Here is a 27483-nt window from a genome sequence, read left to right as displayed (position 1 = left end):
CGTCTCTGCCGACGCTTTGATCTCCAAGCGCGCGGCCGTCGGCTGCCCAGCCACGTGCGACAGGTCCAGGTGCGCGCCCCCTCCCGCCGAGTGCCCAGCGGGGGTCGCGCTTGACGCGTGCGACTGCTGCCCGGCGTGCGCGGCCGGCGAGGGCGAGCCGTGCGTCGTCCAGCGGGAGTGCGCGGAGGGGCTGACGTGCGCGCTGAGCGACGGCGTGGAGGTGACGACCACCGTCCGGCGGAGGGGCACGGCCGGCGTGTGCGCCTGCGCCAGCCGCGAACAGGTGTGCGGCAGCGACGGCGTCACGTACGCGGACATCTGCCAGCTGAGGCGCGTGAGCAGGCGCGCCACCGACGCCCAGCGTCCGCCCATCATCTTCATCCAGAGAGGCGCGTGCGGCGAAGGTGAGCGCGTGCGCGTGTTCATAATACACATCTAAACCTTTGACCTCTAGGGCAATGATGTCTGGGTTGTCATGGTTACAACAGGTGTGTTGTCATGGTTATAACAGGTGTGTTGTCTTAGTTACAACAGGTGAGTTGTCATGGTTACAACAGGTGTGATGTCATGGTTACAACAGGTGTGATGTCATGGTTACAACAGGTGTGTTGTCATGGTTACAACAGGTGTGTTGTCATGGTTATAACAGGTGTGATGTCATGGTTACAACAGGTGTGATGTCATGGTTACAACAGGTGTGTTGTCATGGTTACAACAAGTGTGTTGTCATGGTTATAACAGGTGAGTTGTCTTAGTTACAACAGGTGAGTTGTCATGGTTACAACAGGTGAGTTGTCATGGTTACAACAGGTGTGTTGGCTTGTTTATAACAGGTGAGTTGTCATGGTTCTAACAGGTGCATTGTTATGGTTACAACAGGTGGCTTGGTTATAACAGGTGTGTTGTCTTGGTTACAACAGGTGAGTTGTCTTAGTTACAGCAGGTGTGTTGTCATGGTTACATCATGTGTGTTGTCATGGTTACAACAGGTGTGTTGTCATGGTTACAACAAGTGCGTTGTCACAGTTACAACAGGTATCCATTTCACTCACCTGTTTCTTGGGTCAGAGGTCATCCAGCACTGGCTAGCATTAGCTAGCATAGCATATCAGTTCTAACTAGCACACTTTGTTTACGTGACTAACTATAATATTTATTTTAGGTGACTGACTATAATATTTATTTTACGTGACTGACTATAATATTTATTTTAGGTGACAGACTGTAATATTTATTTTACGTGACTAACTATAATATGTATGTTACGTGACAGACTATAATATTTATTTTACGTGACTGACTATAATATTTATTTTAGGTGACAGACTGTAATATTTATTTTACGTGACTAACTATAATATGTATGTTATGTGACAGACTATAATATTTATTTTACGTGACCGACTATAATATTTATTTTAGGTGACAGACTGTAATATTTATTTTACGTGACTAACTATAATATGTATGTTATGTGACAGACTAATATTTTTTTTACGTGACAGACTATAATATTTATTTTACGTGACTAACTATAATATGTATGTTATGTGACAGACTATAATATTTATTTTACGTGACTAACTATAATATGTATGTTATGTGACAGACTATAATATTTTTTTTACGTGACAGACTATAATATTTATTTTACGTGACTAACTATAATATGTATGTTATGTGACAGACTATAATATTTATGTTACGTGTCAGACTATAATATTTATGTTACGTGACAGACTATAATATTTATGTTACATGACAAACTATAATATGTATGTTATGTGACAGACTATAATATTTATGTTACGTGACAGACTATAATATTTATATTACATGACAAACTATAATATGTATGTTATGTGACAGACTATAATATTTATGTTATGTGACAGACTATAATATTTATGTTACATGACAGACTATAATATTTATGTTACGTGACAGACTATATATGTATGTTACGTGACAGACTATATATGTATGTTACGTGACAGACTATAATATGTATGTTACGTGACAGACTATATATGTATGTTACGTGACAGACTATAATATGTATGTTACGTGACAGACTATATATGTATGTTACGTGACAGACTATATATGTATGTTACGTGACAGACTATAATATGTATGTTATGTGACAGACTATATATGTATGTTACGTGACAGACTATATATGTATGTACGTGACAGACTATAATATGTATGTTACGTGACAGACTATAATATGTATGTTACGTGACAGACTTTATATGTATGTTACGTGACAGACTATATATGTATGTTACGTGACAGACTATAATATATATGTTACGTGACAGACTGTATATGTATGTTACGTGACAGACTATATATGTATGTTACGTGACAGACTATAATATGTATGTTACGTGACAGACTATATATGTATGTTACGTGACAGACTATAATATGTATGTTACGTGACAGACTATATATGTATGTTACGTGACAGACTATATATGTATGTTACGTGACATACTATATATGTATGTTACGTGACAGACTATATATGTATGTTACGTGACAGACTATATATGTATGTTACGTGACAGACTATAATATGTATGTTACGTGACAGACTATATATGTATGTTACGTGACAGACTATATATGTATGTTACGTGACAGACTATAATATGTATGTTACGTGACAGACTATATATGTATGTTACGTGACAGACTATAATATGTATGTTACGTGACAGACTATAATATGTATGTTACGTGACAGACTATATATGTATGTTACGTGACAGACTATAATATTTATGTTACGTGACAGACTATATATGTATGTTACGTGACAGACTATATATGTATGTTACGTGACAGACTATATATGTATGTTACGTGACAGACTATATATGTATGTTACGTGACAGACTATAATATTTATGTTACGTGACAGACTATATATGTATGTTACGTGACAGACTATAATATTTATGTTACGTGACAGACTATATATGTATGTTACGTGACAGACTATAATATTTATGTTACGTGACAGACTATATATGTATGTTACGTGACAGACTATAATATTTATGTTACGTGACAGACTATATATGTATGTTACGTGACAGACTATAATATTTATGTTACGTGACAGACTATATATGTATGTTACGTGACAGACTATAATATTTATGTTACGTGACAGACTATATATGTATGTTACGTGACAGACTATATATGTATGTTACGTGACAGACTATAATATTTATGTTACGTGACAGACTATATATGTATGTTACGTGACAGACTATAATATTTATGTTACGTGACAGACTATATATGTATGTTACGTGACAGACTATAATATTTATGTTACGTGACAGACTATATATGTATGTTACGTGACAGACTATAATATTTATGTTACGTGACAGACTATAATATTTATGTTACGTGACAGACTATAATATTTATGTTACGTGACAGACTATAATATTTATGTTACGTGACAGACTATATATGTATGTTACGTGACAGACTATAATATTTATGTTACGTGACAGACTATATATGTATGTTACGTGACAGACTATATATGTATGTTACGTGACAGACTATATATGTATGTTACGTGACAGACTATATATTTATGTTACGTGACAGACTATATATGTATGTTACGTGACAGACTATATATGTATGTTACGTGACAGACTATATATTTATGTTACGTGACAGACTATATATGTATGTTACGTGACAGACTATATATTTATGTTACGTGACAGACTATATATGTATGTTACGTGACAGACTATATATGTATGTTACGTGACAGACTATATATTTATGTTACGTGACAGACTATATATGTATGTTACGTGACAGACTATATATGTATGTTACGTGACAGACTATATATGTATGTTACGTGACAGACTATAATATTTATGTTACGTGACAGACTATATATGTATGTTACGTGACAGACTATAATATTTATGTTACGTGACAGACTATATATGTATGTTACGTGACAGACTACACCCAGGTCTTAGTGTCCTGAGTGTGCCAGGTGAAAAGTGGGTCAGATGTTATTCAAGAAGGATTTTGTGGATCAAATGTTTTCCTGTGCAGACAAGCTTGGTTGCCGTGACAACAAACATGGCACAGTGACTCAGGAATCTTCCCGGTTCAGACTCGTCTAGGCGGGATCAGATAAGCACACTCATCTGATTGTTGACTGCAGAAGACATGATGATGTCATCTGTTTACCTGCTGGAGGCTCCAAGTTGTCGCTAACCAGCTAGCATGAGGACACCTGTCCTGGTTGTTATGAAAGTGGGGAGTCTGGTCTCCATGTTGGAACTGGTCCTTCCCTCCTGGGTCTGATGGGCGGGGCCACACAGATGTTGACTTATGGCAGCACAGCTGGAATTATGTAAGAACATTCAACTCAGGACACACAGACTGTGACTCACGCACATCTGGACTCAACCTCACTCACATCAACCTCAGTTAGCAGCTAGCTCAGTTAGCAGCTAGCCCAATTAGCAGCTAGCTCAGTTAGCAGCTTGCTCAGTTAGCAGCTAGCTCAGTTAGCAGCTAGCTCAGTTAGCAGCAACCTCAGTTAGCAGCAACCTCAGTTAGCAGCTAGCTCAGTTAGCAGCAACCTCAGTTAGCAGCAACCTCAGTTAGCAGCTAGCTCAGTTAGCAGCAACCTCAGTTAGCAGCAACCTCAGTTAGCAGCTAGCTCAGTTAGCAGCTTGCTCAGTTAGCAGCTAGCTCAGTTAGCAGCTAGCTCAGTTAGCAGCAACCTCAGTTAGCAGCAACCTCAGTTAGCAGCTAGCTCAGTTAGCAGCAACCTCAGTTAGCAGCAACCTCAGTTAGCAGCTAGCTCAGTTAGCAGCTAGCTCAGTTAGCAGCTTGCTCAGTTAGCAGCTAGCTCAGTTAGCAGCTAGCTCATTTAGCAGCAACCTCAGTTAGCAGCAACCTCAGTTAGCAGCTAGCTCAGTTAGCAGCTAGCTCAGTTAGCAGCTTGCTCAGTTAGCAGCTAGCTCAGTTAGCAGCTAGCTCATTTAGCAGCAACCTCAGTTAGCAGCTAGCTCAGTTAGCAGCTAGCTCAGTTAGGAGCTAGCTCAGTTAGCAGCTAGCCCAATTAGCAGCTAGCTCAATTAGCAGCAACCTCAGTTAGAAGCTAGTTCAGTTATCAGCTAGCTCAGTTAGCAGCTTTCTCAGTTAGCAGCAAACTCAGTTAGCAGCTTGCTCAGTTAGCAGCAACCTCAGTTAGCAGCTAGCTCAGTTAGTAGCAACCTCAGTTAGCAGCAACCTCAGTTAGCAGCTAGCTCAGTTAGCAGCTAGCTCAGTTAGCAGCTTGCTCAGTTAGCAGCTACCTCAGTTAGCAGCTAGCTCAGTTAGCAGCTAGCTCAGTTCGCAGCAACCTCAGTTAGCAGCTAGCTCAGTTAGCAGCAACCTCAGTTAGCAGCTAGCTCAGTTAGCAGCAACCTCAGTAAGCAGCTAGCGTGGTTAACGGCTAGCTCAGAAAACAGCAAGCCCAGTTAGTGGCTAGATCAGTTAGTGACTAGTTGAAATAACAGCTAACTTAGTTAGCAACTAGCTCAGGTAGCGTCTAGCTCAGTTGGCGACTAGCTCAGTAAATGGCTAACATGGTTAGCGGATACCTCATTTAGCAGCAAGCTCAGTTTGCGGCTAGCCAGTTAACAGCTAACATAGTTAGCAGCTACCTCAGTTACTGGCAAAATCAGTTAGTGGTAAGCTCAGTTAGCGGCTAGCTTAGTTAGCCGAAGGCCCAGTTAACGGCTAGTGTAGTTAGCGGTTAGCTCAGTTAGCTACAAGCTCAGTAAGCAGCTAGCGTGGTAAACGGCTAGCTCAGAAAACGGCAAGCCCAGTTAGTGGCTAGCTCAGTTAGCGACTAGCTGAAATAACAGCTAACTTAGTTAGCGACTGGCTCAGTTAGCGGCTAACATAGTTGGCGGCTAGCTCAGATTACGGAACGCTTATTTAGCGGCTAGTTCAGTTAGAAGCTAGCTCAGTCAGTGGCTAACTCAGTTAGCAGCTAGCGATGGATGATTGACATGTGTGTGACTCCGCCCCTCAGGCCGGCAGCACGCCGACAGTCTTCGCTTCAAGTACAACTTCATCGCTGACGTGGTGGAGAAGATCGCTCCCGCCGTGGTTCACATCAACGTTTACCGCAAGTATGAAGGCGGGCCCACAAGAGAGCAGGTGTGACTCCGCCCACCTGCACTCACCTGCACTGTCCTCCTGCAGGATGACGTACTCCAGGAGGGAAGTGGCCATGGCCAGCGGCTCCGGCTTCTTGGTGTCGGAGGAGGGGCTTATTGTCACCAACGCCCACGTGGTGGCCAATAAGCATCGAGTCAAAGTAGGTGGCGACCAATGGGAGGAGAGGACATGGTCATGTGACACGTCTGGCCTGGTCATGTGACACGTCTGGCCTGGTCATGTGACACGTCTGGCCTGGTCATGTGACACATCTGGCCTGGTCATGTGACACGTCTGGCCTGGTCATGTGACACGTCTGGCCTGGTCATGTGACACGTCTGGCCTGGTCATGTGACACGTCTGGCCTGGTCATGTGACACGTCTGGCCTGGTCATGTGACACTGACACATTTGGCCTGCAGGTGGAGCTGAAGAGCGGCGCCACGTTTGATGCCAAGATCCAAGATGTGGACGAGAAGGCCGACATCGCTCTGATCAAGATCACCTCTCCTGTGAGTCATGCTGCTCTACCATCTTTATTTCTACTGTCATGCTGCTCTACCATCTTTATTTCTACTGTCATGCTGCTCTACCATCTTTATTTCTACTGTCATGCTGCTCTACCATCTTTATTTCTACTGTCATGCTGCTCTACCATCTTTATTTCTACTGTCATGCTGCTCTACCATCTTTATTTCTACTGTCATGCTGCTCTACCATCTTTATTTCTACTGCCATGCTGCACTACCATCTTTATTTGTATTATCATGCTGCTCTACCATCTTTATTTCTACTGTCATGCTGCTCTACCATCTTTATTTCTACTGTCATGCTGCACTACCATCTTTATTTCTATTATCATGCTGCTCTACCATCTTTATTTCTACTATCATGCTGCTCTACCATCTTTATTTATACTGTCATGCTGCTCTACCATCTTTATTTCTACTGTCATGCTACTCTACCATATTTATTTCTACTGTCATGCTGCACTACCATCTTTATTTATACTGTCATGCTGCTCTACCATCTTTATTTCTACTGTCATGCTGCTCTACCATCTTTATTTATACTGTCATGCTGCTCTACCATCTTTATTTCTACTGTCATGCTGCTCTACCATCTTTATTTATACTGTCATGCTGCTCTACCATCTTTATTTATACTGTCATGCTGCTCTACCATCTTTATTTCTACTGTCATGCTGCACTACCATCTTTATTTCTATTATCATGCTGCTCTACCATCTTTATTTATACTGTCATGCTGCTCTACCATCTTTATTTATACTGTCATGCTGCACTACCATCTTTATTTCTATTATCATGCTGCTCTACCATCTTTATTTCTACTGTCATGCTGCTCTACCATCTTTATTTATACTGTCATGCTGCTCTACCATCTTTATTTCTACTGTCATGCTACTCTACCATCTTTATTTCTACTGTCATGCTGCACTACCATCTTTATTTCTATTATCATGCTGCTCTACCATCTTTATTTCTACTGTCATGCTGCTCTACCATCTTTATTTCTACTGTCATGCTGCTCTACCATCTTTATTTTTACTGTCATGCTGCTCTACCATCTTTATTTCTACTGTCATGCTGCTCTACCATCTTTATTTATACTGTCATGCTGCTCTACCATCTTTATTTATACTGTCATGCTGCTCTACCATCTTTATTTATACTGTCATGCTGCACTACCATCTTTATTTCTATTATCATGCTGCTCTACCATCTTTATTTATACTGTCATGCTGCTCTACCATCTTTATTTCTACTGTCATGCTGCTCTACCATCTTTATTTCTACTGTCATGCTGCACTACCATCTTTATTTCTATTATCATGCTGCTCTACCATCTTTATTTCTACTGTCATGCTGCTCTACCATCTTTATTTATACTGTCATGCTGCTCTACCATCTTTATTTCTACTGTCATGCTACTCTACCATCTTTATTTCTACTGTCATGCTGCACTACCATCTTTATTTCTATTATCATGCTGCTCTACCATCTTTATTTCTACTGTCATGCTGCTCTACCATCTTTATTTCTATTATCATGCTGCTCTACCATCTTTATTTCTACTGTCATGCTGCTCTACCATCTTTATTTATACTGTCATGCTGCTCTACCATCTTTATTTCTACTGTCATGCTGCTCTACCATCTTTATTTATACTGTCATGCTGCTCTACCATCTTTATTTGTACTATCATGCTACTCTACCATCTTTATTTCTACTGTCATGCTGCTCTACCATCTTTATTTCTACTGTCATGCTGCTCTACCATCTTTATTTCTACTGTCATGCTGCTCTACCATCTTTATTTATACTGTCATGCTGCTCTACCATCTTTATTTATACTGTCATGCTGCTCTACCATCTTTATTTCTACTGTCATGCTGCACTACCATCTTTATTTCTATTATCATGCTGCTCTACCATCTTTATTTATACTGTCATGCTGCTCTACCATCTTTATTTCTACTGTCATGCTGCACTACCATCTTTATTTCTATTATCATGCTGCTCTACCATCTTTATTTCTACTATCATGCTGCTCTACCATCTTTATTTATACTGTCATGCTGCTCTACCATCGTTATATATTTCTATTATCATGCTGCTCTACCATCTTTATATATTTCTATTATCATGCTGCTCTACCATCTTTATATATTTCTACTGTCATTCTGCTCTACCATCTTTATTTCTACTGTCATGCTGCTCTACCATCTTTATTTCTACTGCCATGCTGCTCTACCATCGTTATATATTTCTATTATCATGCTGCTCTACCATCTTTATATATTTCTACTGTCATGCTGCTCTACCATCTTTATTTCTACTGTCATGCTGCTCTACCATCGTTATATATTTCTATTATCATGCTGCTCTACCATCTTTATATATTTCTATTATCATGCTGCTCTACCATCTTTATATATTTCTATTGTCATGCTACTCTACCATCTTTATTTCTACTGTCATGCTGCACTACCATCTTTATTTCTATTATCATGCTGCTCTACCATCTTTATTTCTACTGTCATGCTGCTCTACCATCTTTATTTCTACTGTCATGCTGCTCTACCATCGTTATATATTTCTATTATCATGCTGCTCTACCATCTTTATATATTTCTATTGTCATGCTGCTCTACCATCTTTATATATTTCTATTGTCATGCTACTCTACCATCTTTATTTCTACTGTCATGCTGCTCTACCATCTTTATATATTTCTATTGTCATGCTACTCTACCATCTTTATTTCTACTGTCATGCTGCACTACCATCTTTATTTCTATTATCATGCTGCTCTACCATCTTTATTTCTACTGTCATGCTGCTCTACCATCTTTATTTCTACTGTCATGCTGCTCTACCATCGTTATATATTTCTATTATCATGCTGCTCTACCATCTTTATATATTTCTATTGTCATGCTACTCTACCATCTTTATTTCTACTGTCATGCTGCACTACCATCTTTATTTCTATTATCATGCTGCTCTACCATCTTTATTTATACTGTCATGCTGCTCTACCATCTTTATTTCTACTGTCATGCTGCTCTACCATCGTTATATATTTCTATTATCATGCTGCTCTACCATCTTTATATATTTCTATTGTCATGCTGCTCTACCATCTTTATATATTTCTATTGTCATGCTACTCTACCATCTTTATTTCTACTGTCATGCTGCACTACCATCTTTATTTCTATTATCATGCTGCTCTACCATCTTTATTTCTACTGTCATGCTGCTCTACCATCTTTATTTCTACTGTCATGCTGCTCTACCATCTTTATTTCTACTGTCATGCTGCTCTACCATCTTTATTTCTACTGTCATGCTGCTCTACCATCTTTATTTCTACTGTCATGCTGCTCTACCATCGTTATATATTTCTATTATCATGCTGCTCTACCATCGTTATATATTTCTATTATCATGCTGCTCTACCATTTATTGCAATGGCGTGGACAACATGTTAGATAACTAGCGTGCTAAAAGCTGGTCTTCCTGTGGTCATCTCAGGTCAAACTGCCGGTTCTTCAGCTCGGCCGCTCGGCGGACCTCCGGCCCGGTGAGTTTGTGGTGGCCATCGGGAGTCCCTTCTCTCTCCAGAACACCGTCACCACCGGCATCGTCAGCACCACCCAGCGGGGGGGCAAAGAACTGGGCCTCCACAACTCGGACATGGACTACATCCAGACGGACGCCATCATCAACGTGAGGCATCCTGTTGTTTCTGCTCAGGGTTGGGCTTTCAGTTGCCATGGTGAATGGTAGTGTTGCCATGGTGAATGGTAGTGTTGCCATGGTGAATGGTAGTGTTGCCATGGTGAATGGTAGTGTTGCCTTGGTGAATGGTAGTGTTGCCATGGTGAATGGTAGTGTTGCCATGGTGAATGGTAGTGTTGCCATGGTGAATGGTAGTGTTGCCATGGTGAATGGTAGTGTTGCCTTGGTGAATGGTAGTGTTGCCATGGTGAATGGTAGTGTTGCCATGGTGAATGGTAGTGTTGCCATGGTGAATGGTAGTGTTGCCATGGTGAATGGTAGTGTTGCCTTGGTGAATGGTAGTGTTGCCATGGTGAATGGTAGTGTTGCCATGGTGAATGGTAGTGTTGCCTTGGTGAATGGTAGTGTTTCCATGGTGAATGGTAGTGTTGCCATGGTGAATGGTAGTGTTGCCATGGTGAATGGTAGTATTGCCATGGTGAATGGTAGTGTTGCCTTGGTGAATGGTAGTGTTGCCATGGTGAATGGTAGTGTTGCCATGGTGAATGGTAGTGTTGCCATGGTGAATTGTAGTGTTGCCTTGGTGAATGGTAGTGTTGCCATGGTGAATGGTGGTGTTGCCATGGTGAATTGTAGTGTTGCCATGGTGAATGTAGTGTTGCCATGGTGAATTGTAGTGTTGCCTTGGTGAATGGTAGTGTTGCCATGGTGAATTGTAGTGTTGCCATGATGAATTGTAGTGTTGCCTTGGTGAATGGTAGTGTTGCCATGGTGAATGGCAGTGTTTGCCATGGTGAATTGTAGTGTTGCCATGGTGAATGTAGTGTTGCCATGATGAATTGTAGTGTTGCCTTGGTGAATGGTAGTGTTGCCATGGTGAATGGCAGTGTTTGCCATGGTGAATTGTAGTGTTGCCATGGTGAATGTAGTGTTACCATGATGAATTGTAGTGTTGCCTTGGTGAATGGTGGTATTGCCATGGTGAATGGTAGTGTTGCCATGGTGAATGTCAGTATCATTGTAGTCACAGCCAGAAGCAGGCGAGAGTCAACATATTGAGGTTGTTAGAACTAACTCTGATCTTGTGTTGTGGAAGTGAAAAGTCTGAGTGTGTAAGACAAGTCCCAGGTGAAGAGCGGACTCAGACATTGTTCAACTGCTACGTGGTTCTGCTGATGTCTGACTGTTGCCTTCATGTTGTGAGTCTGACTGTTTGTTTGCCTTCATGTTGTGAGTCTGACTGTTTGTTTGCTTCATGTTCTGAGTGTGTTTGCTTCAGGTTGTGAGTCTGACTGTTTGCCTTCATGTTGTGAGTCTGACTGTTTGCTTCATGTTGTGAGTCTGACTGTTTGCTTCACATTGTGAGTCTGACTGTTTGCTTCACATTGTGAGTCTGACTGTTTGCTTCACATTGTGAGTCTGACTGTTTGCTTTATGTTGTGATTCTGACTGTTTGCCTTCATGTTGTGAGTCTGACTGTTTACCTTCATGTTGTGAGTCTGACTGTTTGCCTTCATGTTGTGAGTCTGACTGTATGCTTCATGTTGTGAGTCTGACTGTATGCTTCATGTTGTGATTCTGACTGTTTGCTTTACGTTGTGAGTCTGACTGTAAGCTTCATGTTATGAGTCTGACTGTATGCCTTCATGTTGTGAGTCTGACTGTTTGCTTTCATGTTGTGAGTCTGACTGTTTGCTTCATGTTGTGAGTCTGACTGTATGCCTTCATGTTGTGAGTCTGACTGTTTGCTTTCATGTTGTGAGTCTGACTGTTTGCTTTCATGTTGTGAGTCTGACTGTTTGCCTTCATGTTGTGAGTCTGACTGTATGCCTTCATGTTGTGAGTCTGTTTGCCTTCATGTTGTGAGTCTGACTGTATGCTTCATGTTGTGAGTCTGACTGTTTGCCTTCATGTTGTGAGTCTGACTGTATGCTTCATGTTGTGAGTCTGACTGTTTGCCTTCATGTTGTGAGTCTGACTGTATGCTTCATGTTGTGATTCTGACTGTTTGCTTTACGTTGTGAGTTTGACTGTTTGATTCATGTTGTGAGTCTGACTGTATGCTTCATGTTGTGAGTCTGACTGTTTGCCTTCATGTTGTGAGTCTGACTGTATGCTTCATGTTGTGAGTCTGACTGTTTGCCTTCATGTTGTGAGTCTGACTGTATGCTTCATGTTGTGATTCTGACTGTTTGCTTTACGTTGTGAGTCTGACTGTTTGATTCATGTTGTGAGTCTGACTGTATGCTTCATGTTGTGAGTCTGACTGTTTGCCTTCATGTTGTGAGTCTGACTGTATGCTTCATGTTGTGAGTCTGACTGTTTGCTTTCATGTTGTGAGTCTGACTGTTTGCTTTCATGTTGTGAGTCTGACTGTTTGCCTTCATGTTGTGAGTCTGACTGTTTGCTTTCATGTTGTGAGTCTGACTGTTTGCTTTCATGTTGTGAGTCTGACTGTTTGCCTTCATGTTGTGAGTCTGACTGTTTGCTTTCATGTTGTGAGTCTGACTGTTTGCCTTCATGTTGTGAGTCTGACTGTATGCCTTCATGTTGTGAGTCTGTTTGCCTTCATGTTGTGAGTCTGACTGTATGCTTCATGTTGTGAGTCTGACTGTTTGCCTTCATGTTGTGAGTCTGACTGTATGCTTCATGTTGTGAGTCTGACTGTTTGCCTTCATGTTGTGAGTCTGACTGTATGCTTCATGTTGTGATTCTGACTGTTTGCTTTACGTTGTGAGTCTGACTGTTTGATTCATGTTGTGAGTCTGACTGTATGCTTCATGTTGTGAGTCTGACTGTTTGCCTTCATGTTGTGAGTCTGACTGTATGCTTCATGTTGTGAGTCTGACTGTTTGCCTTCATGTTGTGAGTCTGACTGTATGCTTCATGTTGTGATTCTGACTGTTTGCTTTACGTTGTGAGTCTGACTGTTTGATTCATGTTGTGAGTCTGACTGTATGCTTCATGTTGTGAGTCTGACTGTTTGCCTTCATGTTGTGAGTCTGACTGTATGCTTCATGTTGTGAGTCTGACTGTTTGCTTCATGTTGTGAGTCTGACTGTTTGCCTTCATGTTGTGAGTCTGACTGTTTGCCTTCATGTTGTGAGTCTGACTGTATGCTTCATGTTGTGAGTCTGACTGTATGCTTCATGTTGTGAGTCTGACTGTTTGCCTTCATGTTGTGAGTCTGACTGTATGCTTCATGTTGTGAGTCTGACTGTTTGCCTTCATGTTGTGAGTCTGACTGTATGCTTCATGTTGTGATTCTGACTGTTTGCTTTACGTTGTGAGTCTGACTGTTTGATTCATGTTGTGAGTCTGACTGTATGCTTCATGTTGTGAGTCTGACTGTTTGCCTTCATGTTGTGAGTCTGACTGTATGCTTCATGTTGTGAGTCTGACTGTTTGCCTTCATGTTGTGAGTCTGACTGTATGCTTCATGTTGTGATTCTGACTGTTTGCTTTACGTTGTGAGTCTGACTGTTTGATTCATGTTGTGAGTCTGACTGTATGCTTCATGTTGTGAGTCTGACTGTTTGCCTTCATGTTGTGAGTCTGACTGTATGCTTCATGTTGTGAGTCTGACTGTTTGCTTCATGTTGTGAGTCTGACTGTTTGCCTTCATGTTGTGAGTCTGACTGTTTGCCTTCATGTTGTGAGTCTGACTGTATGCTTCATGTTGTGAGTCTGACTGTATGCTTCATGTTGTGAGTCTGACTGTTTGCCTTCATGTTGTGAGTCTGACTGTATGCTTCATGTTGTGAGTCTGACTGTTTGCCTTCATGTTGTGAGTCTGACTGTATGCTTCATGTTGTGATTCTGACTGTTTGCTTTACGTTGTGAGTCTGACTGTTTGATTCATGTTGTGAGTCTGACTGTATGCTTCATGTTGTGAGTCTGACTGTTTGCCTTCATGTTGTGAGTCTGACTGTATGCTTCATGTTGTGAGTCTGACTGTATGCTTCATGTTGTGAGTCTGACTGTTTGCCTTCATGTTGTGAGTCTGACTGTATGCTTCATGTTGTGAGTCTGACTGTTTGCCTTCATGTTGTGAGTCTGACTGTATGCTTCATGTTGTGATTCTGACTGTTTGCTTTACGTTGTGAGTCTGACTGTTTGATTCATGTTGTGAGTCTGACTGTATGCTTCATGTTGTGAGTCTGACTGTTTGCCTTCATGTTGTGAGTCTGACTGTATGCTTCATGTTGTGAGTCTGACTGTTTGCTTCATGTTGTGAGTCTGACTGTTTGCTTCATGTTGTGAGTCTGACTGTTTGCCTTCATGTTGTGAGTCTGACTGTTTGCCTTCATGTTGTGAGTCTGACTGTATGCTTCATGTTGTGAGTCTGACTGTATGCTTCATGTTGTGAGTCTGACTTTTTGCCTTCATGTTGTGAGTCTGACTGTACGCTTCATGTTGTGAGTCTGACTGTTTGCCTTCATGTTGTGAGTCTGACTGTATGCTTCATGTTGTGATTCTGACTGTTTGCTTTACGTTGTGAGTCTGACTGTTTGATTCATGTTGTGAGTCTGACTGTATGCTTCATGTTGTGAGTCTGACTGTTTGCCTTCATGTTGTGAGTCTGACTGTATGCTTCATGTTGTGAGTCTGACTGTTTGCCTTCATGTTGTGAGTCTGACTGTATGCTTCATGTTGTGATTCTGACTGTTTGCTTTACGTTGTGAGTCTGACTGTTTGATTCATGTTGTGAGTCTGACTGTATGCTTCATGTTGTGAGTCTGACTGTTTGCCTTCATGTTGTGAGTCTGACTGTATGCTTCATGTTGTGAGTCTGACTGTTTGCCTTCATGTTGTGAGTCTGACTGTATGCTTCATGTTGTGATTCTGACTGTTTGCTTTACGTTGTGAGTCTGACTGTTTGATTCATGTTGTGAGTCTGACTGTATGCTTCATGTTGTGAGTCTGACTGTTTGCCTTCATGTTGTGAGTCTGACTGTATGCTTCATGTTGTGAGTCTGACTGTTTGCTTCATGTTGTGAGTCTGACTGTTTGCCTTCATGTTGTGAGTCTGACTGTTTGCCTTCATGTTGTGAGTCTGACTGTATGCTTCATGTTGTGAGTCTGACTGTATGCTTCATGTTGTGAGTCTGACTGTTTGCCTTCATGTTGTGAGTCTGACTGTATGCTTCATGTTGTGAGTCTGACTGTTTGCCTTCATGTTGTGAGTCTGACTGTTTGCCTTCATGTTGTGAGTCTGACTGTATGCTTCATGTTGTGATTCTGACTGTTTGCTTTACGTTGTGAGTCTGACTGTTTGATTCATGTTGTGAGTCTGACTGTATGCTTCATGTTGTGAGTCTGACTGTTTGCCTTCATGTTGTGAGTCTGACTGTATGCTTCATGTTGTGAGTCTGACTGTTTGCTTCATGTTGTGAGTCTGACTGTTTGCCTTCATGTTGTGAGTCTGACTGTTTGCCTTCATGTTGTGAGTCTGACTGTATGCTTCATGTTGTGAGTCTGACTGTATGCTTCATGTTGTGAGTCTGACTGTTTGCCTTCATGTTGTGAGTCTGACTGTATGCTTCATGTTGTGAGTCTGACTGTTTGCCTTCATGTTGTGAGTCTGACTGTATGCTTCATGTTGTGATTCTGACTGTTTGCTTTACGTTGTGAGTCTGACTGTTTGATTCATGTTGTGAGTCTGACTGTATGCTTCATGTTGTGAGTCTGACTGTTTGCCTTCATGTTGTGAGTCTGACTGTATGCTTCATGTTGTGAGTCTGACTGTTTGCCTTCATGTTGTGAGTCTGACTGTATGCTTCATGTTGTGAGTCTGACTGTTTGCCTTCATGTTGTGAGTCTGACTGTATGCTTCATGTTGTGATTCTGACTGTTTGCTTTACGTTGTGAGTCTGACTGTTTGATTCATGTTGTGAGTCTGACTGTATGCTTCATGTTGTGAGTCTGACTGTTTGCCTTCATGTTGTGAGTCTGACTGTATGCTTCATGTTGTGAGTCTGACTGTTTGCCTTCATGTTGTGAGTCTGACTGTATGCTTCATGTTGTGATTCTGACTGTTTGCTTTACGTTGTGAGTCTGACTGTTTGATTCATGTTGTGAGTCTGACTGTATGCTTCATGTTGTGAGTCTGACTGTTTGCCTTCATGTTGTGAGTCTGACTGTATGCTTCATGTTGTGAGTCTGACTGTTTGCTTCATGTTGTGAGTCTGACTGTTTGCTTCATGTTGTGAGTCTGACTGTTTGCCTTCATGTTGTGAGTCTGACTGTTTGCCTTCATGTTGTGAGTCTGACTGTATGCTTCATGTTGTGAGTCTGACTGTATGCTTCATGTTGTGAGTCTGACTGTTTGCCTTCATGTTGTGAGTCTGACTGTATGCTTCATGTTGTGAGTCTGACTGTTTGCCTTCATGTTGTGAGTCTGACTGTATGCTTCATGTTGTGATTCTGACTGTTTGCTTTACGTTGTGAGTCTGACTGTTTGATTCATGTTGTGAGTCTGACTGTATGCTTCATGTTGTGAGTCTGACTGTTTGCCTTCATGTTGTGAGTCTGACTGTATGCTTCATGTTGTGAGTCTGACTGTTTGCCTTCATGTTGTGAGTCTGACTGTATGCTTCATGTTGTGATTCTGACTGTTTGCTTTACGTTGTGAGTCTGACTGTTTGATTCATGTTGTGAGTCTGACTGTATGCTTCATGTTGTGAGTCTGACTGTTTGCCTTCATGTTGTGAGTCTGACTGTATGCTTCATGTTGTGAGTCTGACTGTTTGCCTTCATGTTGTGAGTCTGACTGTATGCTTCATGTTGTGATTCTGACTGTTTGCTTTACGTTGTGAGTCTGACTGTTTGATTCATGTTGTGAGTCTGACTGTATGCTTCATGTTGTGAGTCTGACTGTTTGCCTTCATGTTGTGAGTCTGACTGTATGCTTCATGTTGTGAGTCTGACTGTTTGCTTCATGTTGTGAGTCTGACTGTTTGCCTTCATGTTGTGAGTCTGACTGTTTGCCTTCATGTTGTGAGTCTGACTGTATGCTTCATGTTGTGAGTCTGACTGTATGCTTCATGTTGTGAGTCTGACTGTTTGCCTTCATGTTGTGAGTCTGACTGTATGCTTCATGTTGTGAGTCTGACTGTTTGCCTTCATGTTGTGAGTCTGACTGTATGCTTCATGTTGTGAGTCTGACTGTTTGCCTTCATGTTGTGAGTCTGACTGTATGCTTCATGTTGTGATTCTGACTGTTTGCTTTACGTTGTGAGTCTGACTGTTTGATTCATGTTGTGAGTCTGACTGTATGCTTCATGTTGTGAGTCTGACTGTTTGCCTTCATGTTGTGAGTCTGACTGTATGCTTCATGTTGTGAGTCTGACTGTTTGCCTTCATGTTGTGAGTCTGACTGTATGCTTCATGTTGTGAGTCTGACTGTTTGCCTTCATGTTGTGAGTCTGACTGTATGCTTCATGTTGTGATTCTGACTGTTTGCTTTACGTTGTGAGTCTGACTGTTTGATTCATGTTGTGAGTCTGACTGTATGCTTCATGTTGTGAGTCTGACTGTTTGCCTTCATGTTGTGAGTCTGACTGTATGCTTCATGTTGTGAGTCTGACTGTTTGCCTTCATGTTGTGAGTCTGACTGTATGCTTCATGTTGTGATTCTGACTGTTTGCTTTACGTTGTGAGTCTGACTGTTTGATTCATGTTGTGAGTCTGACTGTATGCTTCATGTTGTGAGTCTGACTGTTTGCCTTCATGTTGTGAGTCTGACTGTATGCTTCATGTTGTGAGTCTGACTGTTTGCTTCATGTTGTGAGTCTGACTGTTTGCTTCATGTTGTGAGTCTGACTGTTTGCCTTCATGTTGTGAGTCTGACTGTTTGCCTTCATGTTGTGAGTCTGACTGTATGCTTCATGTTGTGAGTCTGACTGTATGCTTCATGTTGTGAGTCTGACTGTTTGCCTTCATGTTGTGAGTCTGACTGTATGCTTCATGTTGTGAGTCTGACTGTTTGCCTTCATGTTGTGAGTCTGACTGTATGCTTCATGTTGTGATTCTGACTGTTTGCTTTACGTTGTGAGTCTGACTGTTTGATTCATGTTGTGAGTCTGACTGTATGCTTCATGTTGTGAGTCTGACTGTTTGCCTTCATGTTGTGAGTCTGACTGTATGCTTCATGTTGTGAGTCTGACTGTTTGCCTTCATGTTGTGAGTCTGACTGTATGCTTCATGTTGTGATTCTGACTGTTTGCTTTACGTTGTGAGTCTGACTGTTTGATTCATGTTGTGAGTCTGACTGTATGCTTCATGTTGTGAGTCTGACTGTTTGCCTTCATGTTGTGAGTCTGACTGTATGCTTCATGTTGTGAGTCTGACTGTTTGCCTTCATGTTGTGAGTCTGACTGTATGCTTCATGTTGTGATTCTGACTGTTTGCTTTACGTTGTGAGTCTGACTGTTTGATTCATGTTGTGAGTCTGACTGTATGCTTCATGTTGTGAGTCTGACTGTTTGCCTTCATGTTGTGAGTCTGACTGTATGCTTCATGTTTGTGATTCTGACTGTTTGCTTTACGTTGTGAGTCTGACTGTTTGATTCATGTTGTGAGTCTGACTGTATGCTTCATGTTGTGAGTCTGACTGTTTGCCTTCATGTTGTGAGTCTGACTGTATGCTTCATGTTGTGAGTCTGACTGTTTGCTCATGTTGTGAGTCTGACTGTATGCTTCATGTTGTGATTCTGACTGTTTGCTTTAAGTTGTGAGTCTGACTGTTTGATTCATGTTGTGAGTCTGACTGTATGCTTCATGTTGTGAGTCTGACTGTTTGCCTTCATGTTGTGAGTCTGACTGTATGCTTCATGTTGTGAGTCTGACTGTTTGCCTTCATGTTGTGAGTCTGACTGTTTGCTTCATGTTGTGAGTCTGACTGTTTGCCTTCATGTTGTGAGTCTGACTGTATGCTTCATGTTGTGAGTCTGACTGTATGCTTCATGTTGTGAGTCTGACTGTTTGCCTTCATGTTGTGAGTCTGACTGTATGCTTCATGTTGTGAGTCTGACTGTTTGCCTTCATGTTGTGAGTCTGACTGTATGCTTCATGTTGTGAGTCTGACTGTTTGCCTTCATGTTGTGAGTCTGACTGTATGCTTCATGTTGTGAGTCTGACTGTTTGCTTCACTGTTGTGAGTCTGACTGTTTGCTTCATGTTGTGAGTCTGACTGTATGCTTCATGTTGTGAGTCTGACTGTTTGCCTTCATGTTGTGAGTCTGACTGTATGCTTCATGTTGTGAGTCTGACTGTTTGCCTTCATGTTGTGAGTCTGACTGTATGCTTCATGTTGTGATTCTGACTGTTTGCTTTACGTTGTGAGTCTGACTGTTTGATTCATGTTGTGAGTCTGACTGTATGCTTCATGTTGTGAGTCTGACTGTTTGCCTTCATGTTGTGAGTCTGACTGTATGCTTCATGTTGTGAGTCTGACTGTTTGCTTCATGTTGTGAGTCTGACTGTTTGCCTTCATGTTGTGAGTCTGACTGTTTGCCTTCATGTTGTGAGTCTGACTGTATGCTTCATGTTGTGAGTCTGACTGTATGCTTCATGTTGTGAGTCTGACTGTTTGCCTTCATGTTGTGAGTCTGACTGTATGCTTCATGTTGTGAGTCTGACTGTTTGCCTTCATGTTGTGAGTCTGACTGTATGCTTCATGTTGTGAGTCTGACTGTTTGCCTTCATGTTGTGAGTCTGACTGTATGCTTCATGTTGTGATTCTGACTGTTTGCTTTACGTTGTGAGTCTGACTGTTTGATTCATGTTGTGAGTCTGACTGTATGCTTCATGTTGTGAGTCTGACTGTTTGCCTTCATGTTGTGAGTCTGACTGTATGCTTCATGTTGTGAGTCTGACTGTTTGCCTTCATGTTGTGAGTCTGACTGTATGCTTCATGTTGTGATTCTGACTGTTTGCTTTACGTTGTGAGTCTGACTGTTTGATTCATGTTGTGAGTCTGACTGTATGCTTCATGTTGTGAGTCTGACTGTTTGCCTTCATGTTGTGAGTCTGACTGTATGCTTCATGTTGTGAGTCTGACTGTTTGCTTCATGTTGTGAGTCTGACTGTTTGCTTCATGTTGTGAGTCTGACTGTTTGCCTTCATGTTGTGAGTCTGACTGTTTGCCTTCATGTTGTGAGTCTGACTGTATGCTTCATGTTGTGAGTCTGACTGTATGCTTCATGTTGTGAGTCTGACTGTTTGCCTTCATGTTGTGAGTCTGACTGTATGCTTCATGTTGTGAGTCTGACTGTTTGCCTTCATGTTGTGAGTCTGACTGTATGCTTCATGTTGTGATTCTGACTGTTTGCTTTACGTTGTGAGTCTGACTGTTTGATTCATGTTGTGAGTCTGACTGTATGCTTCATGTTGTGAGTCTGACTGTTTGCCTTCATGTTGTGAGTCTGACTGTATGCTTCATGTTGTGAGTCTGACTGTTTGCCTTCATGTTGTGAGTCTGACTGTATGCTTCATGTTGTGATTCTGACTGTTTGCTTTACGTTGTGAGTCTGACTGTTTGATTCATGTTGTGAGTCTGACTGTATGCTTCATGTTGTGAGTCTGACTGTTTGCCTTCATGTTGTGAGTCTGACTGTATGCTTCATGTTGTGAGTCTGACTGTTTGCCTTCATGTTGTGAGTCTGACTGTATGCTTCATGTTGTGATTCTGACTGTTTGCTTTACGTTGTGAGTCTGACTGTTTGATTTATGTTGTGAGTCTGACTGTATGCTTCATGTTGTGAGTCTGACTGTTTGCCTTCATGTTGTGAGTCTGACTGTATGCTTCATGTTGTGATTCTGACTGTTTGCTTTACGTTGTGAGTCTGACTGTTTGATTCATGTTGTGAGTCTGACTGTATGCTTCATGTTGTGAGTCTGACTGTTTGCCTTCATGTTGTGAGTCTGACTGTATGCTTCATGTTGTGAGTCTGACTGTTTGCCTTCATGTTGTGAGTCTGACTGTATGCTTCATGTTGTGATTCTGACTGTTTGCTTTACGTTGTGAGTCTGACTGTTTGATTCATGTTGTGAGTCTGACTGTATGCTTCATGTTGTGAGTCTGACTGTTTGCCTTCATGTTGTGAGTCTGACTGTATGCTTCATGTTGTGAGTCTGACTGTTTGCTTCATGTTGTGAGTCTGACTGTTTGCCTTCATGTTGTGAGTCTGACTGTATGCTTCATGTTGTGAGTCTGACTGTATGCTTCATGTTGTGAGTCTGACTGTTTGCCTTCATGTTGTGAGTCTGACTGTATGCTTCATGTTGTGAGTCTGACTGTTTGCCTTCATGTTGTGAGTCTGACTGTATGCTTCATGTTGTGAGTCTGACTGTTTGCCTTCATGTTGTGAGTTTGACTGTATGCTTCATGTTGTGATTCTGACTGTTTGCTTTACGTTGTGAGTCTGACTGTTTGATTCATGTTGTGAGTCTGACTGTATGCTTCATGTTGTGAGTCTGACTGTTTGCCTTCATGTTGTGAGTCTGACTGTATGCTTCATGTTGTGAGTCTGACTGTTTGCCTTCATGTTGTGAGTCTGACTGTATGCTTCATGTTGTGATTCTGACTGTTTGCTTTACGTTGTGAGTCTGACTGTTTGATTCATGTTGTGAGTCTGACTGTATGCTTCATGTTGTGAGTCTGACTGTTTGCCTTCATGTTGTGAGTCTGACTGTATGCTTCATGTTGTGAGTCTGACTGTTTGCTTCATGTTGTGAGTCTGACGGTTTGCCTTCATGTTGTGAGTCTGACTGTTTGCCTTCATGTTGTGAGTCTGACTGTATGCTTCATGTTGTGAGTCTGACTGTATGCTTCATGTTGTGAGTCTGACTGTTTGCCTTCATGTTGTGAGTCTGACTGTATGCTTCATGTTGTGAGTCTGACTGTTTGCCTTCATGTTGTGAGTCTGACTGTATGCTTCATGTTGTGAGTCTGACTGTTTGCCTTCATGTTGTGAGTCTGACTGTATGCTTCATGTTGTGATTCTGACTGTTTGCTTTACGTTGTGAGTCTGACTGTTTGATTCATGTTGTGAGTCTGACTGTATGCTTCATGTTGTGAGTCTGACTGTTTGCCTTCATGTTGTGAGTCTGACTGTATGCTTCATGTTGTGAGTCTGACTGTTTGCCTTCATGTTGTGAGTCTGACTGTATGCTTCATGTTGTGATTCTGACTGTTTGCTTTACGTTGTGAGTCTGACTGTTTGATTCATGTTGTGAGTCTGACTGTATGCTTCATGTTGTGAGTCTGACTGTTTGCCTTCATGTTGTGAGTCTGACTGTTTGCTTCATGTTGTGAGTCTGACTGTTTGCCTTCATGTTGTGAGTCTGACTGTTTGCCTTCATGTTGTGAGTCTGACTGTTTGCCTTCATGTTGTGAGTCTGACTGTTTGCTTCATGTTGTGAGTCTGACTGTTTGCCTTCATGTTGTGAGTCTGACTGTTTGCCTTCCTGTTCCCACAGTACGGCAACTCAGGAGGTCCCCTGGTCAACTTGGTGAGTGTTGTGCATGTCTGAGCCTCCACACCAACTCTTCTTCACGTGCTGGTGTCACACCCGCAGGACGGGGAAGTCATCGGCATCAACACCCTGAAGGTGACGGCAGGAATCTCCTTCGCCATCCCCTCAGACAAGATCCGACAGTTCCTGGCCGAGTCGCACGACCGACAGGTCAAAGGTCAGTGTGGGCGCCACCCGGGGGTTTCACGTTTGTGTTGCCGACGACCTTTGTTGTTGTGAGCAGGAAGAGGCGTCAGCAGGAAGAAGTACATCGGCATCAGGATGATGACCCTCACACCCGCGTGAGTCACACACACACACACACACACACACACACACACACACACACACACACACACTGGTCACAGCGTGGCTGTAGGAAACCTCCAAAACACATGTTGAAATGCAACATTCTTGAGGTCTGACAGGTTTTTGTGTCACACCTGCTGACTTCCTGGCTAAAAACAGCTGACTGAACTTTATTTTGAAAGTTCCCCCGACCCGGCCATACTATAAGTCGCAGATACTACGTTGTTATTTACAAAGAAATATTTATTTACACACCTTAATTGTTTCCCAGTAGTGTCTGTAACACGGCAGTAAAACGGCTGATCAAACAAAACAGAAGTCATGGACATGGGCCCACTAGTTTTGGTGAATTTACTGAGGAATTTGTGAAAGTGAAACAATACAAAAAGAACGCCATTGTAAGTTAATAATACTAATGCAGACGCTTGTAAATGTGTTAGCATATTAGCTAATGCTAACGACGCTAGCTTGATTACATTATGATAGCAGGTAGAAATATGCATGAAAACACTCCTACAGACATCACACATGGGACACTTTAGTAAGTAAGAATAGTTTTAGTTATATTGTAAAACTTACAAACGTTGCTTGGAGCGATGAATGAATAATTCACACGGGTAGAAACGCTATGGATGGCTAGAAGACTGAACAACACTCTACTCCGGGTTTTGAAGCAGTCAATGGAAGGACACTGCAGCACCTGCGGTGAGCAAATTCGTCCATAAGATGGCGCCATAGTACAACCAAAAAAACACAGTCTCGTTGTAGTTGCTTGTTTTTAGCTAATGCTAACAACGCTAACTTGATGACATCCCGATCGCAGGTACAAATATGCATGACATCACACATGGGACGCTTTAGTAAGTAAGAATTGTTTTAGTTATATTGTAAAACTTACAAATGTTGCTTGGAGTGATGAATAATGAATCCATAGAAACCCTAGCTAGAACACAGAATGGCACTTCTACTTCCGGTTCAGAACTCAGTCTAAACAGAAGGGCAAAGCGTCAAAAAGATGGCGCCACAGCGCAAACAACAACACACCTATTCAGTGTATTTGCTTGTTTGTTTTTTTCAATGATTTGCTTTATGGCTTTCAGCAAAGAAAAATCCATTAGTAACTGCACCGTTTTATGAGCCGCAGGATGCAAAGCGTAGGGGAAAAAGTAGTATTTGACATGTTTTCATTGTTCGCCCTGTGTTTAATATTGTAGTGTTATTGTATCTTTATTTCTGGTTCTGGCTTTTTCCCGCCTCGCTTGTTGTTTTCCTTTCTGATTGGCCCATCCTGATACTCAACTGGCGGCCCCCGTGCTCTTCCTTCGGCCTGCCGCACATCACCCAAGTAGGGTTGACCAACCCGTTCAAAACTAGGGTTGCTCATGTGTGCAGTACTCCCACCACCCTGCAGGGGGCAACAGTATGTGTCACGATGAAGCAGCAGTAGAAGAAGACTGCTCATTCACGCCAAAAATGGCAGTAAAAAAATCCAAATGAATGGTGAAAGTACTTGTAGTGCTGAATTTGACCACTAGAAGACTTGAGTTTAATTGTGATGAGTCACAGTCATTGTGTGCAGTGTTTGATGTGGGTGTTGTTTAGTTTCTCCACTCGCGTAAACGTCTCTAGTTTATTGTATGAATGTACTAACACTAAACACTAAAAATACACGATGGACATTATTTATATAAAATACACAATTGACATTATTTATGTAAAATACACAATGGACATTATTTATGTAAAATACACAATGGACATTATTTATGTAAAATACACAATTGACATTATTTATGTAAAATACACAATGGACATTATTTATGTAAAATACACAATGGACATTATTTATGTAAAATACACAATGGACATTATTTATGTAAAATACACAATGGACATTATTTATGTAAAATACACAATGGAGATAATCATGTGATGGCAACAATCAATAAAACAACATATGACTTACAAAAATGCACCTTTAGATGTTCAATATTTAATTAAGTGGAATTTTTTGGAGTCCATTTAATTTTTTTGTTTGTTCAATGTGTGAAAGTCTTGTATGAAGTAAAGTGCATCATTGCAGTGTAAATACACATCATTTACCAGTTATTTATGATGATGATGACTACATGGTATCATTGCATGTAGTCAGGCACTGTAAATCCACATCATTTACCAGTTATTTATGATGATGATGACTACATGGTATCATTGCAGGTGTAGTCAGGCACTGTAAATACACATCATTTACCAGTTATTTATGATGATGATGACTACATGGTATCATTGCAGGTGTAGTCAGGCACTGTAAATCCACATCATTTACCAGTTATTTATGATGATGACTACATGGTATCATTGCATGTAGTCAGGCACTGTAAATACACATCATTTACCAGTTATTTATGATGATGATGACTACATGGTATCATTGCATGTAGTCAGGCACTGTAAATCCACATCATTTACCAGTTATTTATGATGATGATGACTACATGGTATCATTGCAGGTGTAGTCAGGCACTGTAAATCCACATCATTTACCAGTTATTTATGATGATGATGACTACATGGTATCATTGCATGTAGTCAGGCACTGTAAATCCACATCATTTACCAGTTATTTATGATGATGATGACTACATGGTATCATTGCAGGTGTAGTCAGGCACTGTAAATCCACATCATTTACCAGTTATTTATGATGATGATGACTACATGGTATCATTGCAGGTGTAGTCAGGCACTGTAAATACACATCATTTACCAGTTATTTATGATGATGATGACTACATGGTATCATTGCATGTAGTCAGGCACTATAAATCCACATCATTTACCAGTTATTTATGATGATGATGACTACATGGTATCATCGCATGTAGAGTCAGGCACTATAAATCCACATCATTTACCAGTTATTTATGATGATTATGACTACATGGTATCATCGCATGTAGAGTCAGGCACTATAAATCCACATCATTTACCAGTTATTTATGATGATGATGACTACATGGTATCATCGCATGTAGAGTCAGGCACTATAAATCCACATCATTTACCATTTGGTATGGCACAGTTGTTGATGTATGCTGATGATGAAGACGATGGTGTGTTCAGGATCGCTAAGGAGTTGAAGGAGAGACAGTCAGACTTCCCAGACGTCACGTCAGGTGCTTACATCATCGAAGTCCTCAGCCGTAGTCCCGCCAAAGCGTGAGTACTCGTGACAACTTTTTATTGTTGCTCGTCTGTTTTAAACTCTTACATGTTTTTTTATTGTCTTCATGTGTTTTATTGACTTTAAAAACAATAAAACAAAGTATTTATTACTTTCATGTGTTTTACTGTCTTTAATGTGTTGTTTTATTGTTGTTGATGTGTTTTATTGTGTTGTTTTATTGTTTTAATGTGTTTCATTGTTTTGAATGATTTGTTTTATTGTCTCTATTGAGAATTTCTTGTGTTAGTTGTGTTTTTCACGAGTGTGTGTTTCTCCAACGCAGCGCCGGTCTGCAGGACAGCGATGTCATCATCAGCATCAATGGCGAGCGCGTGACATCGGCCAGCGACGTCAGCGCCGCCATCAAGCGTGACGCCACGCTGCGCATGGTGGTGAGGCGGGGCAACGAGGACGTGGTGGTCTCTGTGCTGCCTGAGGAGGCGGAGCCTTGACCTGCAGCCAGACTGGACATGTGCAGCCAGACTGGACATCTGCAGCCAGACTGGACATCTGCAGCCAGACTGGACATCTGTGTGACCTGCTTGACACGTTTTCTTACAAGAAAATAAAGATTTTTGTAACTATTTCTGACAGACTGCTTCTTCTGTGTCACTATAAATATATATTTTATTCTTTTAGCACAAGTCAAGACAAGCATTGAGTGGAGTGGTGTGAGAGAAAAGTCAGGAAGTAAGTTCTTGTGTTGGTGCGTGTTACTTGCACTCTGGCTCCGCCTCCTTACGGCTACGGCCCCTGGACCGTCGTCTCCGGTGTTCCGGGCGGCGCCGCTCCTCCCGCCGGGCCGCTGACCGCCACCTGCTGGAGGGCGGCCAGCAGAGTCTTCTCCAGTTTGTGCTCCAGAGCGTCCAGGCGGAGGTCCATGTGCTCCTTCAGCCTGCGCTCCATCTCCTCCAGGCGACGCTCCATGGTC

At 41.6% G+C, this 27483-nt stretch overlaps 2 protein-coding genes across 2 annotated transcripts in view; one reads left to right on the top strand and one right to left on the bottom strand.

Moving 5' to 3' along the window:
• Nucleotides 1-27131, top strand: part of LOC133638260 (serine protease HTRA1B-like) — a 27197-nt gene extending 66 nt beyond the window's left edge. Inside the window, exons 1-10 of the mRNA XM_062030683.1 lie at nucleotides 1-404; nucleotides 6104-6203; nucleotides 6277-6391; nucleotides 6653-6742; nucleotides 10292-10486; nucleotides 22982-23014; nucleotides 23081-23195; nucleotides 23262-23319; nucleotides 26450-26545; nucleotides 26836-27131. The exon at nucleotides 1-404 is cut by the window's left edge and continues 66 nt beyond it. Coding sequence (XP_061886667.1) covers nucleotides 1-404; nucleotides 6104-6203; nucleotides 6277-6391; nucleotides 6653-6742; nucleotides 10292-10486; nucleotides 22982-23014; nucleotides 23081-23195; nucleotides 23262-23319; nucleotides 26450-26545; nucleotides 26836-27004 — 1375 coding nt within the window. The 3' untranslated portion in view covers nucleotides 27005-27131. The remainder of the gene's footprint in view (nucleotides 405-6103; nucleotides 6204-6276; nucleotides 6392-6652; nucleotides 6743-10291; nucleotides 10487-22981; nucleotides 23015-23080; nucleotides 23196-23261; nucleotides 23320-26449; nucleotides 26546-26835) is intronic.
• The window catches only part of lg21h10orf88 (linkage group 21 C10orf88 homolog), a 34204-nt gene continuing 31948 nt past the window's right edge, over nucleotides 25228-27483 (bottom strand). The window contains exon 12 of the mRNA XM_062030682.1: nucleotides 25228-27483. Within this exon, the coding sequence (XP_061886666.1) occupies nucleotides 27297-27483 (187 nt within the window). The 3' untranslated portion in view covers nucleotides 25228-27296.

This window comes from Entelurus aequoreus, linkage group LG21 (genome assembly GCF_033978785.1).
Source record: "Entelurus aequoreus isolate RoL-2023_Sb linkage group LG21, RoL_Eaeq_v1.1, whole genome shotgun sequence".
Taxonomy (NCBI): Eukaryota; Metazoa; Chordata; class Actinopteri; order Syngnathiformes; family Syngnathidae; genus Entelurus; species Entelurus aequoreus.
This window is presented reverse-complemented; position numbering and strand designations above follow the sequence as displayed.